Source organism: Nelumbo lutea, chromosome 7 (assembly GCF_056320005.1).
Source record: "Nelumbo lutea isolate HS-2025 chromosome 7, American lotus-T2T, whole genome shotgun sequence".
Classification (NCBI taxonomy): Eukaryota; Viridiplantae; Streptophyta; class Magnoliopsida; order Proteales; family Nelumbonaceae; genus Nelumbo; species Nelumbo lutea.
In genome coordinates, this window is record NC_142690.1 from 58813088 (window position 1) to 58833433 (window position 20346).

The 20346-nt window shown below is 42.8% G+C and overlaps 1 protein-coding gene across 3 annotated transcripts in view; it reads left to right on the forward strand.

The window, feature by feature from the left end:
* Positions 1-20346, forward strand: part of LOC148846566 (ribonuclease H2 subunit B) — a 45085-nt gene that overhangs the window by 21121 nt on the left and 3618 nt on the right. For all 3 annotated transcript variants that reach the window (XM_088953477.1, XM_088953478.1, XM_088953482.1), the window contains 2 exons: positions 1107-1230; positions 20044-20108. In XM_088953477.1, the coding sequence (XP_088809603.1) occupies positions 1107-1230; positions 20044-20108 (189 nt within the window). The remainder of the gene's footprint in view (positions 1-1106; positions 1231-20043; positions 20109-20346) is intronic.

Genomic DNA, 20346 nt, shown 5'->3' on the forward strand with positions numbered 1-20346 from the left:
GTCACCCATACCCATAGGGCCAGAAAAAAGTGCTATAAATTTACCTTCTCCATCCCTCCAAACCCCTCCTATTCCAGAAAGGGCCTGGATTACCATGACTGCTCCCATCAAAGTTCAGTTTAACAAAGCCTTCAATTGGTGGAGCCCAAACAACCTCCATTCCATCCTTTCTCTTATTCCTTTTTAACTAACCCACAATAGTATAAGAACCTTCCATCACTAGCTCTCCAAGCTGTAGAGATTTAGCTAGTATCATACCTTGCAAGATTGCCAATAACTTAGCTTTGGTAGAGTTCCCAACACCAATTGGTCTAGAAAACAACAAAATTTAATTTTCTCCATGGTTTCTAAAACACCCAATACCAAAAATACTAGAACTTTGAATCTGCAACCATCAAAGTTCAATTTAATTATAAACTCACCTAATGCAAAAAATATCAGAGCTGTATATGCATTTTAAAACTCACCTAATGCCAAAAATATAATTTAATTGTAAACTCACCTAATGCAAACTCACCTAATGCAAATAATTTAAAAGGGTCTGTATATGCATCTTTTATCTTTTACATGAAATAGCATTCTATATTTTGCATATTTCACAATGTTTCCACCATGTCTATAGTTTTTACAATATTTTCATACAAAGTTTCTAACATTTCTGATATGTTAACTATAATTCAATGGCTTATATTTCCACCAACATTGACATTTTAAAACTTGGCTGAAAGTGGTCTCATTAAAAGGGCAGATGGAAATCCACATTGACCCTTTCTAGCTTCCACCTCAGCTGCTGTACTTATGAATCTTTTATGAATAGAGTGTGGACCTGTTTTATGATAACAAGCTCAGCCCCTTAAATCATACCAAACCAACTGTTTGCTCTATTTCATTGTTCCTTATCCTTTTTGGGCATCCTCATTTAAATTCAATTGGAAGCATCCTTGTCTAATGTTTGAACCCAGCCTCAATATTGTATTTATTTATTACTTTTCTTTCTTGTTTCTTGTTGTTTTAGTTTGAAGTATATAGGAGTTGATTTTATGTTTAACTATGATTTTAATTATATGCTCAAACATTTACTGGGTCAACCTGCCTTTCAAGTGCAGAAGGCAAATGATCAAGGGAAATTCAGGCCTTTAGATGAGATACTCTTTGTTAGTGGTTATCCTGGATATCAGCATCTATTGTGTGTTTCAGAGGATTCCATGCGAATAGTTTGTGAAATAAAAGGTGGCTAATTCTTAGTATCTCAAATGCACATTATATATGTTTTTGTGTTTCTCTGTCATTGTGACTTAAATTTCTTGCATCAATTAGATGGAAAAATTCCAAAGAATTGTTATTTATGTGTATACCTATGTATATATCATATACATTATACATGCATATGCATGTAGATATGCATATGCCACATGGAAGATATCAGGATAACTTCCAAATTGGAGCTACTGCCTCAGATGGGTTAATTGTTCAGCAAATGATTTGGTTGATACCCTAGTAAAGCAAGGGGTATCCAGGGAAAACTGTTTGGAGCTTCATTGTGTGTATGTTGTGGTGGGAGCTGAGAGCTATAAAGCATGATGCATTTTTTTGGCAACATTTAACTCGAGCTCCCTTAACAAATTCTTAACCATAGTACTTCAACTACCCCATTTGCCATAGCTCTATACTCAGCCTTGGCACTTGACCTTGCAACTACACTCTGTTTCTTACTTCTCCATGTCACCAGGTTTCCAACCACGAAGTTGTAGTATCCATTGATGGATTTTCTATCATCCAGAACACTTGCCCTATCTACATCTGTATAAACTTCCACTTTCAGATGGTTGCGTTTTCTAAATAGCAAACTGGTCCATGGGTAATTTTTCAATTTTTTTTTATAAGTAAAAAGGTGTTTATGGACCAACTATATCTTGTTGTCCGCTTACGACTGTGCTACCTGTACCTTGTTGTCCGCTTACGGTTGAACTAGAACTAGTTGTATCCCTCTGATTCAGAAGTAACCCAAACCTCTCAAGCTCGGCCCTTACTGTAGCAACTGCAACGGACTCCAAAGCAGCTGTAGTGGGGGGGGGGGCGGAGTATCACCGGTAACTTCCATGTGTGCATTTCCTTTCTTATTCTTCAATCTGGTCGGCACAAGATGTGGGTGAAGCTTCCAACAAGTGTCTCTTGTATGCTTAGGCTTCTTACAGTAGTCACAGACCAAGTCCCTTTTGTCTTCCTTTTTGTTTTCATTGCCATTCTGTTTAAATTTCACAGCACTTACCATAGCAGACTGGTCAGAAACGAGATTTTTCATCATTACATCCCTCCTGCACTCCTCTCCTGACACAAAGGCATATGCTTGGGAGAGAGTGACACTGTCCCTAGGAAGAAGATGCTGTCGTGCAATGTCATACTCAGGGTTAAGGCTAGCAAGGAATTTGAACACCCTATACTTCTCTAAATGTCTTTAATAGGTAGCCGCATCGTTGGTGGTTTCCCAAGCAAAGGTGTCTAGATGGTCGATCTCCTGCCACAGGGTCTTAAGGACTGAAAAATAGGCTGCAACAGATCTATCTCCCTGCCTTGTGGCAATAATTTGATTTCTCAATTGATAAGCCCTAGCAACATTCTCCCTTTTTTGATGAATAATATTAAGTTTATTAATTCATAAGCAAATTAGAGTGAGTTCATACCTCATCCCAACGAGAGGCGCAAGCTACAACCCCTCCTTGAAACTTACAAGTAAACTAGGAAAGAAAAACAAGAATCACAACCGAGTCCAAAATAATTCTTCCATATTTACCCCTTGCTTTAGCTAACACATCTGACAAGGTATTTGCTAATCTCCCCACCCACTGTACAGTGACCAACATATTCCTTGTCAACCAATTAAATTTCTTCATTTCATTCTTGTATCGCCACATAGCCTCGTCAGAAATTTTCAACCAACCCACCACCACTTTGGAATCCCCCTCGATTATTAGGTGTTGTACCCCCAATTGGTTTGCAAATTGGACCCCTTGTACAACAACTAAAAGTTCTGCCCTGATGGAATTTCCAATTCCCAAAGGACCTGAGTAGAGCAACAAAATCTCTCCATTCTCATTTCTCAAAGTACCCCCCCACTCCGAATAAGTATTACCCATACTGCTTGCATCAAAGTTCAACTTAATTGAGCCTTCGGGTGGAGACCAGCTTGTAATTGATTTGGCCTTTAAAGATGAACACCTTGCTACTGCTGACCAATTTCTCCAAATGTCATTAAAGGATAATTGATGAAAGATTTCCAAGGTCTTCAGCCAATGTATTGCCATGTTTAACACACAGTCTTTCAAATCTTGGCTGTTCCTTTCCTTATCTTGAAAAATTCTGAGATTCAATTTTTCCCAAAGAGTCCAAGTCAAGGCAGCACGAACACATCTCCACATAATTCTCCCTATTTTTGTAGGCCAATAAAATGTAGAATGGTTGAAGAGCATGTGAACTTCTATTGGTAGACTCCAACTACCCCCAAACAATGAAAGTAGCCAAGCCCAAAAGTCTGCAGAAAAGTGACAAGATACTAATAGATGGTAACAATCCTCACCGTGAGCTCTACAGAGGATACACCAATTAGGAGAAATACATAGAAAATGTCTTCTCTTTTGTAGGTTGCCTAAAGTGTTTACTTTCCCATGGAAAACTTCCCAACAAAAAACCATAATTTTTGGGGGAACTGGCTTACACCAAATTTCTTTTGATAGAAAGGGTTGGTGAGTAGGAAGTTGAGAGATGGACTTGAAAAAAGAAGCACAAGTGAAGGTTCCAATTGGTCTAGGAGTCCAAACCCTCTTATCTGGCTTGGAGGGATCCAAACAAACCTGATTAAGACACCCAAGCAACAAAGAAAGAGACTCAATTTCAGCATCCCTAAGTCCTCTACGAAACCCAAAATCCCAAGTAGGATCTAAGGGTGTCCCCAAAGGTGAGACAAATTTTGAGACCACCTCTTTTTTGTATCAGGAAATAGAAAAAAGCGAAAGGAACAAATCCTTTAACGGTGAGTCTCCTACCCAAATATCCTCCCAAAAAAGGATAGAGTTGCCAGAACAAACATCATATCTGATAAAATTGAGGAATTGAGGAAAGGTGTTGTGAATAGCCTTCCAAAGTACTACTAGGTTAGCTTGCCTCGATACACAAGCATCCCATCCATTCTTTGACCTCCCATGAATGCTTCCCATCACCTCATGCCACAGTCTCTCTCTTTCCAAAGGTCATCTCCACAACCATTTCCCTAACAGAGCTTGATTCTTTCTAGTTACCCTCCCAATTCCCAAACCCCCCTCTTCTTTACTTCTTCAGACAATTTCCCAATTAACCAAATGATCATTTCTCTCTTGTCCTGACTCCCATAAGAAGTCTCTCATCAACTTCTCCAGCTTCCTAGCTTCCCTAACTGGTATCCTAAAGACAGACAAATAATAGGTAGGTAAGTTGGCCAAGGTAGCTCTTATTAGGGTAATTCTTCCTCCTAAAGAGATATAGTTCCTCTTCCATGAGACTAATCTCTTCTCAAACTTTCCAACACTGGGGTCCAAAATCTACTCTCCCTAGGATTTGCCCCTAAAGGAAGCCCTAAATATGACATAGGCCAAGCAGAGGTGGAACACTCAAGACACTCCGCAATAGCCTCGACCTCCCCTACCTCCAAATTTATACCTACTATGCAACTCTTTTCTAGATTTATTCTCAAATTAGAGACACTTTCAAATCCTTTTATTAGCTCCTTTAGGTTTGCTACCTTTTCACTAAGACCTCCTTCACAAAAAATCATTAGGTCGTTTGCAAACTGAAGGTGGGTGATGGGGACTGTGTCTCCCTATTCTCCAACCCCTAATGGCATCTTCGTTGTCAGCCTTAGTAATGATCGTACTAATCACATCAGCTACTAAGGTAAAAAGGAAGGGTGAAAGTGGATCCCCTTGCCTGACACCCCTGCAAGTTGGAAAAAAACCCTCACCGTACCATTTACCAGAATAGAGTAGTGACAAGTACTGATACACCCTAAGATCCAACTACACCACTTGTCCCCAAATCCACCATTTCGCATAACCTCTAATAGAAACTCTTAGTCCACCAAATCATAGGCCTTTTCAAGATCCAATTTACAAATGAATCCTTTCCTACTAGACCCTTTCATTTCCTCCACACACTCATTCGCAATTAAAATCTGATCTGTTATTTGTCGTCCTTGAATGAAAGCCCTATGAGTTTCACTAATGATGGTAGGGAGGACTGTTTTGATCCTCAATGAGAGCACTTTAGCCAGAATTTTATAGATGCTTGTCACCAGACTAATAGGCCTATAATCTTTTGGGTGGTTGGCATCATTCTTCTTAGGTATCAAGGCCAAAAAGGTGGCATTAATTCCAGGGCTTATAGTGTGATTGTCTACAAATTCCTTAAAGTCTTCAGCTAGATCCTCTTTCAACACCTCCCAATAGTCTTGATAAAAACCCATTGTAAAGTCATCTGGACCTGGAGCCTTTGATCTATCCATTAGAAAGACAACTTTCTTAATCTCTTCTTCCTCGAAATCCCTTTCCAGCCACCTTGCCACTTCTTCATCAATTCTTGGCCAATCCACCCTTTCCATGACTGTTCTCTCACTCAAAGGCTTTCTATAAATCGATTTGAAGTGGCCCACAAATTTTCTGGCTATGTCATCCTGGTTGGTAATCACCTCCTCTCCTATCTCTAGCTTGGTCACAAAATTCTTTCTTTGTCTCCCATTTGCCAAATCATGGAAGAATCTAGTGTTCCCATTGCCTTCCTTAATCCACTTGTGTCTAGATTTTTGTCTCCAACTAATTTCTTCCCTCAATAACACTTCTTCCAACTCCTTTTTTAATTGTCTCCTTAGCACTTTGACCTCGTCGGTCAGCCCATTGTGAGATTCCTTTACATCCAAATTCTCTATTTGAGAGATTAGGCCCAATTTTTGCTCCTCAATTCTACCAAACTGATATCTATTCCACTCTTTTATTTTGGCTCTCAACCTTTTTAATTTCTTATGGAATTTGATCCCCTTCCATCTTACCCCCCTCTCCTCCTCACCCCACCACTCATTCACTTTTTTCACAAAATCTGGATGGGTAAGCCACATATTTTTGAATCTAAAATGTTTGGGTCCTATAGGAAAAGACTCAGTTCCTATTTGGATAGGACAGTGATCGGAGGTGACCCGTGGTAATGCCCTAACAACCAGGTTTTCCAAGCTATTCTCCCAAGCAAGGTTAAAAAGGAATCTATCCAACTTCGAGCACAAAGAAGTTTCCTGAAGGTTGGACCATGTGTAACTGGCTTGCAACAAAGGTATTTCCTTCAATTCACAATCTTCAATAAAACCATTGAATTTCCTCATGCTTGTTGAGATTACCTACTGGGGATTACTGGTTTCATCAGAGAATCTAATGACGTTAAAATCTCTGCCCAGGCACCGAGGACCATCCCATAGCCCCTTGATCGCATATAGTTCCTCCCACATCTCATTCCTTTCTCTATAGGAATTAGGGCCATAAACATTGGTTAAGGCCCATACACACCCATTTTCTACATTCTTGCATTTAATAGAAACTGAGAATCTGTCTATCAATTCTTCCACTACTTCCACCACATCCTCCCTCCACAGTGTTGCAATCCCCCCCGAGGCTCCCCAAGAAGGAGACGAGCTCCAACCTAAACCTCTAGACCTCCAAAAACTCCTAGCCCATCTCCCATCTAATTCCATCAGTTTGGATTCTTGTAACAACACAATATCAGGTTTTTCCCTTCGGAGTAGGTCTTTGATCGCCCTTCTCTTCCTTGCACTCCCTAACTCTCTTACATTTTAGCTAATAATTTTCATCGATACAAAATAGCAAAGGAACCCAATAAGAGGCCATATTCTCCTCATTTTAGGCCCTTCCTCCTATCCCCTCTACCACTGAATTCTAAATCCCCCTCAATGTCTGAAATTAGCCTATCCACTTCAGATCTTTTTTTCTTATTTGTTCCTCTTTCCCCCCCCTTCCCAATTTCTCCATCCTTTCCAGCCAATGTTTGAGAAAGAATTTTACCCTTCTCACACTTATTTTGGCTACAACATCTTTCTATGAGTCCTTCCTTTTTATTTTGTTCCTCCATCATTGTACAGTTCATCTCCCAAATTCTATCCGCCTCCCCCTTACTACTTCCTTCCAACACCCTCTCTCCTCCTTCCACTATCACCCTCTCTCTTGCATCAGATACTCCTGGATGGGAAGCTGGGATATCTGTTACAGGCATAGCAAACAAGTCAGTACCTAAAACAGAATTGACACCCATACCTGAAAGAACGGGGGTAGGACTAGAATCACTGGAAATGACTTGCTGACCGTCGGCAAATGGTTTTAAAGCCGTTCCCCTTTTTGGACAAGGTTGTGAAGTAGACATGGTGAAAGAATCGCTTCCTGACGACCTACCCACTTGGAAAACCTTTCTCTGTGTTTCCGACATTGGAATACCTGCATCCATCCTCACGGCCGATTCTTGTCCCCCTCCACCAACATCCTGTAATTCATTAGACTCAGGGTCAGCTCCCTCGACGAAGGGAGGAGTTTTTATAGCTTTAGAACCAATTTCTTCACCATTCCTAGTCTTCTCGCCACCTGCCTCTTCAGTCTCTTCCTCTAAAAACAACAACTCTGTATACAAACTTTCTGTTTCAAGAAGATCCTTGTTGCTTTTCGGAGACAAACTTCCCAAACTTAGCGTTTCGTCTCTATCAGAATCGTCATTGTTGTTCTGTTCACTCAACCAATCTTCAAGCCCTGTTCTGTTCTCATCATTGGGCTTCAGGTATCTCGGGTTGAACCTATCTGGTGAGAGACGGTTCGCTAGGTTGGAAGGGACTCACTGTAGGGAGCCTCGAGACTACGAGTCTTGAGACTTTTTTGCGCCTAATCTATTCGGTCGAGAGGAAGGGTTCGGGGTTGAAGAAGATAGACACTTTATCTCGTCTATCAACTCATCCCTCCTCCCAGTCACGTGCTTACTTAACGTGTCCCTCGGCCCATCTGTCTTATAATGGGCCTTGGGCTCAAGACTATAGGAGCCCAACTCCTTTACTTGAGAAGCCTTCTCCGGCCCACCATAAATGGGATCCACTCGATTGGGCCCTTCTTTTCGTCCCACGTGACCACTTAAAGAGTCACGCCCCCCCTGTTTTAATGGTCGAACCAGCAACCTTCCCTGTTTGAAATTGCTGGTACAGCCTTCTCCCTTTCAACACTTGAAGCTTTTTGTCTTTTTCCCTTGACACCACTTGCGCAAAGGATCTGCCATTTGTTATAACCTCTTCTTGCTTTCTCCAGGTTTGACCTTCCAACTGCCCCAAAACTTTTTGGCTTCCTAGAATTTGTTGGCCCTTTTTAGTGCTTCTTCCTCCTTCTCCCCTCCTACCAAACGAGCCTCCCTCCACAGCCCTGCTTCAATGGAGGAAGCTAACCACACAGAGACAAAGCTCCCCTCTGTTTGTACCTCTACCTTTCGTGGAATTTCTTCTGGCTTCACACCATTTAGTAGGATTGCTACTAAATAGAGATCGCCCCAGAAAGCACCTTTCAAGATTCCTCCACACAACACAACTATAGACTCTGCTATTTCTTGTTTCCGTAGATGGAATGCAAGCCTATTACACGCACCACCACACCATCTTCAACAAAAAGGTCCTTGGAGTTGGAAGTTGGATTCCATTTGAAGACTGTGAATGATCCGAACTCAACCTGAACATTGATAGCTAATATTTCCAAATCATTCTCTAATGGATCTAGGATGGCTTTACAGTTATCGAAGGGGGTTACTATGAAAACAATCTTCAACTTCAACCTGGTTGCCAGTAAGTCAACTACCCTCCAATCATTAACCTTTTCCTTGGCTTGTATTCACAAACTTACTATCCCACTCCTCTCTCTCTAGACCTCCCACCATTCTGCAATGGCCTTTTGTTTTTGCCATGACCACTGGCCCTTGTTGTACCCTGCTGTTACTGAGATAATCCTTCTCCTCCCTTATGGAGGCTTTTTTCTCATTTGCTATTCCTTGAGCTAAGAACTCTTTGAGCAACCAATCAACTCCCCCCCAGCCTTGGTTCTGTTTTCCTGCTGGTAGACACACCAGTTGCCTTTGTCCCTTACCAAAAAATTCAGCCAAAGCTATGAAGAACCCCTTTCTATTCCTTTTACATTCAACAACATATCTTCTCCCTTCTAGTGTACTAAAATCTTGCCAGTTTATCTGCTTACCTTTTGAACAGGCTCCAACTATGAACTTTCTCAGCCACTCGATCACTTCTAATCCTTCCAGCAATATTGTACCCTTTTTCGCTTCCCTTACCTTCAGGCTTACCTTCCCCTTGATTCTCATCTCTTCGAACAGGAGATTTTTTGCTTCTATCTTCAAGTATCTCCTCCATTGACCTGCCTGCATGAACTCCATGTGCCTCTTCTCCCTATTTCTCTCGGAAATCTTAGAAACTCCAGGTGTAGATATAGCAACATTCTCCCTTTGTGGATAGGTTTCTGCAACCTTATCCCATATCTCCTTAGCAGTGTTTGTCCATAAAAAAAATTTTACTTATATGTGGTAACATAGAATTACACAACCATGTCATTACCATATAATTTTCCTGCACCCACCAGGAGTTTCCAGTTTTGGGTTTCACCTCTTCACCAATAATATACCCCAATTTTCCACGAGCCTCAATGGCCATATTTGCAGGTTGGGACCATTCCAAGTAGTTTGTACCATCCAATCTAATTGTAATAATGGTCCCAGCTCCGAAGGGGTCTCTAGCACCACCTTCCATTGGTCCCATTTCATTCTCGGGCTTATATTCAACTTTGTGTCCCTCCATGTGTCTCAAAAGAGGTATAGAAAACAACCAAAAAATGCAGCAAGAACAAACATAATGCCTTCTGGAACCAACGACACTCCTTTAGTGTCCTGGACTTTCTTCCCACGAAAGATTCCTTTTCGGTGGGATGGGAGAAGAGAGAGAAAAAGCAACTGCCCTCTCTAGAAGCCTCCAAACCACATGGAACTTGAATCGCCCTTTACAAAAAACCTAGAGGAACCCTAAAAAGTTAGGGCCCCACTACCTAGGTCAAAATTGAAGAGTCCAACAAAATCAGGACTCTTCCCCTTTCTCCAGTTTTTCCTGATTCTGATGAGAAACCCTAGACCAGCTACAAGGCATACAGATCCGTTAAGAAAATCCAAAAACTAGGCTTACTTGAGAGCTTCGGTCAACCTCTTAAATCTCCATGTAGTCAGCCGATCTAGGGCTGCAGGAGTGAATCTTTTCAAGAACCTTCAACCTGCTCTGATACCAAGTAGAAAGCCTTATGTGCTGATTTCGGCCAAGTTTCTTGTGAAAGGAAGAGGAGAAAGTTGGGGGTTTCAGCAATAGACAGAGGAAAGGGAAGAAAAGGAGAAGAAGGTCGACTAAGGATAGTGATGCATAACCCTAGCCGCCAGCCCCTCATTCTATTTATAATTAAATTAAATATGGGATATTACAAAGATGCCCCTAATAGGGCGGCAACTCAACTAAGTACTTACAATTCTTTTAAAAATAAAAGACTAATGGGCCCAAGGCCCAACAACTTCTTAATTTAAAAGAAAACAAACTAAACATAAATCAGCCCACTTAACACATGTCAAGAATCCGCGAAGGAACTCGGTTAATGAGATACACTGCTTTAAGAATAGCATCTCCCCAGAAATGAATAGGCACATTGGAGTTAAGCATGATGCTTTTGGCCACCTCCAATATGTGCCTATTCTTCCTCTCAGCAACCCCATTATGCTGTGGTGTATGAGGACAAGTACTTTGGTGGATAATCCCATGGTCAAGCAAATAGGAGGCTAATTGGTTGGCAAAGTTTTTTTCGCATTATCGGATCTGAAGATTTTGATTTTGACTCGATTATGCCAAAGCATAACCTGACTAATAGATCCCATTCATCTCACGGCCAGTCCCAATCACCTTGTCTCCAAGTCCTGAAAAACACATCGGTCAGGGAAAAAGGTTATTGAACAATTTTGATGTTTTGTAATGCTACTGACTGAAAGCAAATTAGTATTAAGCTTAGGAACATGCAAAACTGAAGATAAGGATATGGCATTAGACAACTTGATGTCTCCTTTGCCAGAAATGGGAACAAGGGAAACATCAGCAATGGACACCTTATCTCTGCCAGAAGATAAGTGATAGGTAGTGAACAGTGATGGCAAGCCAATCATATGGTCAGATGCACCTGAGTCTATTACCCAACAATGTTCAGTGTTACCTGGAGCTGAAGCATGATAAGCTGAGGCCCAAGTACCTAAATGAGCAAAGCTAATGTGGGAGCTGATGGTGGCTGAGATGATTGAGCCGAATTGCCAACTTCCTTTTCCAACTGATGCAGGGCAGCCCAGACAGCAGCTAGGGTGTCTAGGGGTGTATCTTTTGTGCCCGATGAGGAGGCATAATCAGTATTAACAGCCATATTAGCATTATCCCTTTTGTTCCTGAGTTTTGCTGGGACTAAATGAGGGTGCAACTTCCAACAGGTATCTTTAGTATGCTTGGGTTTCTTGCAATGTTCACATATTAGATCCCGCTTGTCTTCCTTCTTTATATACCTCTTCGTATCACCCCCGGACTTAGGTTTGACTACTGCCAAGGCTGGTGGGAAGGGCTGATGCTGCATCATAACCTTTCTCCTAGTCTCTTCACTGTGCACTAAGGAGTAGGCTTGTGATAGGGTCACACTGTCTCTTGCCAGCAGTTGTTGTCTCACAATATCATACTCAGGATTCAGACCAGCTAGTTACTCAAAAACCCTATTAGTCTCAACCTACTTTCTATGAGTCCGTGCATCCTTCTGGCTTTTCCACTCAAGTGTTTCCAGGTGGTCAATTTCATGCCACAAAGATTTCAGTGTAGAGAAGTAAATCGAGACTAGTTTCTCTCCTTGCTTAAGGTTGTTAACCTCACATTTCAGTTCATAAGCCCTAGCAACATTAAGGGGTTGGGAGTAGGTCTCTTTCATGACATCCCTGATTTCCTTAGCTATTTTCGCCCACAAATAGTTTCGACTGATATGTGGCTGCATAGAGTTGCACAGCCATGCGATAACCAAATAGTTCTCTTGAACCCATTTGGTATAGGTTTGGTCCTCCTTAGTTGGTTCTTTCACATCTCCCAACAAGTAGCTCAGTTTTCCCCTACCCCCAATGGCTATCATGGTCGATTGAGCCCATTCTAGGTAGTTTGATCCATCAAACTTAACTGTTGTAATCTGAAAGGTATTCTCAGACATGTTACCAGAATTGCTAGTCCCAAAAACACCTTCCCCTTGACTCTTGAACTCCATTCTTGATCAAGAATTAATAAAAGAAACTTTTTTAATTACTGTAATAGGAGAAACAACACCCAAACAACTTATAGCAACCGGCCTAGTTCTTCCAAAGAACACAGAAAACAGGATTCTAAATGAAACCAGTTCAAATTCTGATATGAACAAATAACAGTTCTAAAATTTAGGGTTTTCTCTCAAAACCCTAAAGAAAACACAAATTCTGAAGCCGCACCTCTCAGACTAAACTAAGATTATCTTTTCTGAACAGAATCACAAGAAAAAGCTTACTTTATGAAAAAACCTCTGGCCACCGCCTTTTGGTTGATGCAAAACCCTAATCTTGAGGATCTGAAGCTTCTTTTGATTCTTCCTGACTACTAGAACTCTTCCAGACTTCTACAATCTCTTTAGTAGCAGCCGCACACTACCAGTAACCTCCAAGAATCAGCCAATCTTCCTTCCTTGTTGTAAAACTTCCAAACCTAGGTGGTTCTCATGCAGTCGGCCTAATCAGACTAGCATAAGAGCTTCTAGGTCGGCTCTGATACCAAGTAGTCGATCTAGACTACAATCAGTTCTTGAATTAAAAAGAAAAAAGGATGAAAATTTGAAGAGAAGAAGAAGAGAAGAGAGGAAGAAAAGAAGTACACGAAGAGAGTTCCAGAAAAGAGAGAGTAGGTCATAATTTCTGCCGACCCTCTCTTTAGTATTTATAACTATTGGCTAACTGTAAAAGGGCTGAATTTCCCTTATTGCTTACATGGCAAATAGAATAAGAAATAAATAATAATAAAGCTGAATTAACTACCAACTAACACTATCATATCTAACTGAAATATTGCTGCCATACAAACACTGTGGGGACTACATAGTGTTCTTTACATTGGTCAATGGGAATCACAATCTCATTGACCGACCTTCCTCCCTACTAGAATCTGTGAAACGAATGAGGCCCAAGTGTGGTACTTGAGGGGAATGCATGAACTTAGAACCCCAGTAGCATAAGCAATATTAGAGTGTCATGGATAGGTATAGTAGTCTTCCCACTAACCATTGAATCTGTTTTACATGTTTCAAAGGTTCTTCATCATTATCACCCAGCCTATGATTAACATCAATAGGGGTATTAGCAGGCTTTGCATCTTGCTTAATTCTTGGTTTTCTACTACCCACTTCAGCTGATTTTGTTTGGTGTGGGTCTGTCTGAAGGGAAGAAGGGGTGGAAATGGTAAAAGAAGTTGGTACGAACTGCATTGAAGAGGTTTGGCTTGAGACTGCGGAATTCTTCAGGGGTGAAGGAGATGCTCATGACTAACACAAAAGAGTTTTTTGTTTTTTTTTTGTGTGTCAGGGAAGGAGAAGTCAATAGAGGTTGAAGAGGATAAGGCAGTGGACAGTGTTAAGATGCATAGCGGTATTCAAAATTACAGAACAAGAACATTAATTAAGCCAAAGGGAAGAAGATGATTTTGAAATTGATGGGGAAGGGAATCAGGAGGATGAAGTTATGTTGGATGAAACACATATGGTGGAGAGCTTGGTGAATTTGGATTTGGTGGTTGATAAGGAAGTGGAAGTGAGTGATGAGTTACTGCTCACCTCGGAAGCCCCTTCGAGGGTGGCTTAACCTCCTGAAACAGAAGATGGAGAGAAGAGAGGGAAGGGTAGGAAGAAAATGACTCGGAGAGAGAGAGAGATAAAAGAGATATTCATTCACACTGCTTATTACATGATCGGGGCCTTATATAGCTGACCTACATGTGTGCAATCATGGAGAGAATATCTTCTGGTGGCAGTGTAACTAACTCTGGGGGCTCTGTCGCGTGTCACACTACCTTTTTTGTCTTCTAGTGAAATGCTGATTGGTGGTGGCCTGCTCCACTCCCATAGTTGGGTTCGGAGGAGGTGTTTGGGTTCCAACAATTCCTCCCCCCTTAGCACTGACCTTGCCCCCAAGGTCTAGGTTCGGAAACCTCTCGTTTAGCCTTAGATAAGGTTCCCAAGTGGCGTCATCTGGAGGAAGCCCAACCCATTCTACCTTGGCTTATGGCACAACCTGACCACCTCGTCGAACCCAACGGAAATCCACAATTCTGATAGGCTCCGTGTCAATGTCCCCTTCTTCAGTGAATTGGGGCAAGTTGGATGAGATAGGAGTATGATTTCCCACCGCCTTCTTAAGAAGTGAGATGTGAAACACTGGATGAAGCTTTGAGGTTGCAGGGAGGTCCAACCGGTAAGCAACAAGGCCCACTCTCTCCAGAACCTTATAAGGCCCATAATACCTGGGTGCTAGCTTGTGCCAAGCCCGTCTTACTACCGAGATCTGGCGGTAAGGTTGGAGCTTAAGGTAAACGAAGTCACCCACCTGAAATTCTAGTGGGCGGTGGTGAGTCATAGCGGGCCTTCATTCGTTGTTGGGCTTTTGTCAAGTTGGACTTGAGCAATCTAAGAATCTCGTCTCTCGCAAGTAGACGGGTCTCTACATCTGCCACCTTGGATGACCCATATTCACAAGGTAATATGGGGGTGGGGTTCTCTGCCATATAGAGCTTTGAAGGGTGTCATTCCAGCAGCCGACTGATAAGTCGAATTGTACCAGTATTTTGCCCACGGAAGCCAGTGAGCCCACTATCGAGGCTTCTCCCCTGTGATTCATCTAAGGTAGGCTTCCAAGCATCGATTAAGAACTTCAGTCTGTCCATCAGTCTGTGGGTGATAACTTGTGGAGGGGTGCAGTTGGGTTCCTTGCAACCGAAAATATTCCTTCCAGAATGAACTCAGGAAGGCAGGGTCCCGATCTGAGACAATGGATCTTGGGGTTCCATGCAGCTTGGCGATGTTCGTATGAAGATGTCAACCACCATTGCTGTGGTGTAAGGGCAAGGTAGTGCAGAGAAATGGCTGTACTTGGTGAGACGGTCAGCCACTACCATGATAACCTCCTTTCTTGCAGAACAAGGAAGACTCGTGATGAAGTCCATGGAGAGGTCTTCCCACACTTGCTCTGGAATCTTGAGGGGTTGTAGAAGGCCAATGGGAGACTGTGAGGAGTATTTCTGCTGTTGGTAGGTTTGGCATTCGGATACATAGTGCAATACATCCTTACGCATTCCTACCCAATGATAGTGGCTATTGAGCCTCTTTAGGGTCCGTAGCACCCTTGAATGTCCCCCCCAAGGCGGAGTCATGAAACAACCTTAGCAGTTCAGCTTTGTGGGCTGAATTCTGGGCAACAACAAACTGGCCCTTAAAGAAAAGATCAGGCCCCACAATTTGGCAACCAACAACTTGGGAAGGGTCTTGACTCCACTTATCTCTAATATCCTACAGTTGCGGATCAGACCTGGCTTCTTTGCCGTATAGCTTCAAACAAAGGAAAACTGGGTTGAGAACAGGTCAGATGGGCTAACTCTTCCACTCGTGACAAGGCATCAGCTACTCTGTTTGCGAGCCCAGGCTTATATTCTATGAGGTAGTGAAAGCCCATCAATTTACTAAGCCATTTTTACTGCTCCGGGTTGTGCACCCTTTGCTCTGCTATGTACTTCAAACTTCGTTGGTCTGTCCTTGTAACGAATTGGCGTCCCAATAGGTATGCACGCCACTTTTGCACTGCCATTACCACAACCATCATTTCTTTGACATAAGTGGACTGACTTTGGTGAGTTGCTGAGAGAGCCTTGCTGAAATAAGCAATGGGATGCCCTTTCTGCATCAAGACGGCCCCTACTCCTACACCCGATGCATCACATTCTATTTGAAAGGGCTGAGAGAACTCTGGAAGAGTGAGGATTGGAGGGCTAGAAACTGCTATCTTCAAGTCTTCAAAAGCTCGTTGGGCATTATCAGCCCAATCGAAGGAATCCTTCTTTAATAGATGCGTTAGAGGGGCGACCATAAGCCCATCCCCCTTAATGATGCGCCTATATAGTAGTGGGCTTGGGCCACTTCTAGATGGTGTCTACCTTTTCTGGGTCTGCCATGATCCGGCCTGCTGCAACCACATGACATAAGTATTGAATTTGTCCTTGTCCAAAGGAACACTTTGTCATTTTGGCATGTAGTTGGTGCCCCCTTAGAGTTGTGAGGGTGAGTTTCAGATGTTCCATATGTGTGTCCCAATCCTTGCTGTATACCAGAATATCATCGAAAAACACCAGAATAAATCGCCTTAGGAATGGCTTGAAGATGCCATTCATGAGGGCCTGAAAGGTGGAGGGGGCGTTGATGAGTCCAAAAGGCATAACCAAAAACTCATAATGGCCATCGTGGGTCCTAAAGGCCGTCTTGTGGATGTCAACCTGGTGGACCCGAATCTGATGATACCTGGACCGCATGTCTAATTTGGAGAACACTCGTGCCTCTCCTAACTCGTCCAGCATTTCATCAATGAGGGGTATAGGAAACTTGTCCTTCACTGTAATTTGATGGCCCGGTAATCTATGCAAAAGCGCCAAGTACCATCCTTCTTCTTCACCAGGAGTACAGGGGATGAAAAAGGGCTGGTGCTGGTCTGTATATGCTCTTTTTCCAATAGTTCTCTCGCTGCCTTCTAATTTCCATCTTCTGGAAGTAAGGGTATCTATATGGCCTCACATTGGTCGGTTTAGAACCCGGTAAGAGAGGTATCTGATGATCATGAGCTCGGGGTGGAGGTAATTGGTTCGACTCCTTGAATACGTTGCCAAACTGATCAAGTATCGATCGTAAGGCCTCGTGTTGGGCTCCTGTGGGCTGGACACAACCCTGGTTGTCCAGAATTGGGACTGTGGGCCGGATGCCTAAGTGCATAAATAAGGGTTGTCCAACATCCTTGGAGGCCCATCCGCACCCCTTGTAAATGACAAGTCTGGCCATCCTGGTGAAAATCCATAGTCATTTTGGCCCAATCGCATTGAGTAGGGCCCAAGCCACGCAACCAATGAATCCCCAAAATAATATCAACCCCCGAGAAATCCAATGGGTGGAGATCCACCACGAAATTATGGCCCTGTATGAGGATTTTTCCTTCTTACATACACCATTACATGACATTTGACTCCCATTAGCCACATGGATTGAAAAGAGAGGAGCGAGTTGTATAGTCGTACCTAGTTGCCTTGCCAAATGACAAGTGATAAAATTCAGGGTAGAGCCATTGTCAATCAAAATCATCACGGTCCGGCCAACCAATCTTCCTTCTACTCGCATGGACTGAAGAGAGTTGAGGCCCATAAGGGTGTGTAAGGAGATCTCGGTCTTGTTAGGTTCTTGTCCGTCTGGAATCAGTTCACAGTCATTTAAGTGCTCTGGTTCTGTCTCTTCTGGCTCTTCCTCTGTCTGTTGGAGAAACACTTGCTGGACCCGACATTTATAGCCCGGTTCAAACTTGTCATCACAGTTATAACAAAGGCCTTTTTCGTGCCGGGTCTCCATCTCATCCCATGAGAGACGTTTGAAGGGCATAGTGGGTCGGGGCAAGATGGGCTTCTGATGATCCCCAACCTGTTTCATGGGCTGCTGATCGACCTGTGGAGGAGTCCTCACATTCGGCTAGGTCGGTTTGCTGGCTCTGCGTAGGTTGTCGATTTTTTCTTCTTGCAGGCGAGCCAATCCCACCGCAGCCATGATAGTCGCCGGACGGAGAGCCTTCACCTCCAGACGGATATCCTCTCTGAGGCCTCCCACAAAACATCCTACTAAGGCTTTCTCTGGCCAGCCGTGTACCCTGGTCGCCATTCGCTCGAACTCGAGCTAGTACTCTGCTACCGTTCCAGTCTGCTTCAACCGAGTGATAAGCTCGTCGTAGTGCACGAACGCTGTTGGCCCAAAATGGATGCACAAAGCTTCAGTGAACTCCGCCCAAGTTACTTGGGGATGATTTTGGCAATACCACTGGAGCCATAGAATCGCGTCTCCTTCTAGATGAATGGAAGTGATGGAGACACGCTGGTGTGTGGGCGTTTTGTGGTATTCGAAAAATCTTTCTGCTCTGAAGATCCAAGGAATGGGATCTCCACCGGAATAGTTGGGAAAGTTGATCTTAGTGACTTTTCCGGTGGGGTAATACCCTGTTCTTTGGTTGCTGGAAGCAGAGGCTTCCGCTCCTGCTGGGTGATTGGTCTCGCCGGATTGTTGCTGAGAGGCGAAGCTTGAGACGACCACTTTGAGTTCCCTGAGTTCGTTCAACACCTGGTGGAATCCAACCTCAAGCTGGTTGACCCTATCATCCATGGTAGAGGAATGTGTCTGTGGCATCGTGAAGCCTATGATCTGTATAGCCTGGCTCTGATACCGATTGATGAGTTACCGCTCACCTCGGAAGCCCCTTCGAGGGTGGCTTAACCTCCTGAAACAGAAGATGAAGGAGAGAAGAGAGGGAAGGGTAGGAAGAAAATGACTCGGAGAGATAGAGAGATAAAAGAGATATTCATTCACACTGCTTATTACATGATTAGGGCCTTATATAGTTGGCCTACGTGTGTGCAATCATGGAGAGAATATCTTCTGGTGGCAGTGTAACTAACTCTGGGGGCTCTGCCGCATGTTACACACTACCTTTTCTGTCTTCTAGTGAAATGCTGATTGGTGGTGGCCTGCTCCACTCCCATTGTTGGGTTTGGAGGGAGTGCTTGGGTTCCAGTAGTGAGCAAAACACTTGGTTTATTCCTTTTTTTTTTGGTGGGGGGGGGGCGGATTTTGCATGGAAGACATTTATAGAGTTGGAGGAAAGGGAGAGAGAGAGCAGAAAAAGGAGTTGATCCGTGATGGGGAGGGTTTCAATGTTGGGGTAGAGGAGGTTCGAGTTAAATTTGGGATTACGGGGCTTGATGGGGAAGGAGGTGAGGGAGTGGGAACTCAAGATCTTTGAAAAGAATGCTGTGTTGGAATTGGAGAGAATTAATGATAGTACTAAAGAAGCTAAAAACCTTAAGAAGAACGCTAATGTGGTGAATAGATTTAGAAGGTTAAGGTATTGGCAAAATTTCCTGGATTTGAAGGCTTTTGCAAGATTGAGAGGAATTGTATTTAGTGTGGTGCTGGTCAAAAAGGTGAAAATAAAAAATTTCAAGAAGAGAGGGAGTAAGTTTGTAGCAGCCATTATTTTAAGAGCCAAGTAATGAAGTCCAAGTTGGATTTGGGGGTTGGATGTGGTTGAAAGTTCTAGATGTCATTCAGTTTTGGAGGGTTTTGTTTTTTTTTCTTGGTTTGGGTGGGTGTTTTTGTTTGGGAAGTAGGTTGTCTGTTGGTGCTTTAGGAGGGTCGAATTTGAAGTCTAAGGCTTTCTCATTGTTTCTTCAGCTTAAGGTGTGGGGTAGGTGTTGCAGATCTTGGTTATGTTGGTTGGATTTGGTTTCTCAGTTACATTTGTCATGTTCTTCTTTCGGGTGACTACTTGTCACCTTTCTTGTATTCTTTTTTTTTTTTTATTTTAATATTTTGTATCTTTAAAAAAGTCTGGTCAACATCAGGGAAGCAAAGGGTTTGATAAATAGTTGATAATCACAGTTGATTTTGAGAAAGTAAAATAATGCTATAGAACAAAGTAAGAAACCGAGATCATAATCCTATTTGTTATTTGTTTATATTTGAAAAAATTTCCCTGTAGCTCATATGGATGACTTGAACTGAATAGCTAATTTCTACCATTTTACTTCTGCAGAAATTGGATCCACAAAATTCTATAGGCTGGATGATTCCAAAGTTTTAGCTTGGTTATGCCACAAGGTCTGCCTCCTGCCTGTTTTTGGCATTTATCATTATTAATATTACCTAAAGGGAATCTGTTCTTTTATGTTGTTGAGATCTGTTGGCAGGTGTATTATATGTACTGTACACAGGTTTAGTACCCGCAGGGGTATTTTTGTAATTTTACAGTCCTATTGTGTTGTACGGCCAGTATAGTATAAATACAATGCTTCACTCGACTGAAGCAGAACTTTTGAGGCCTCAACTCAGTTGCTTC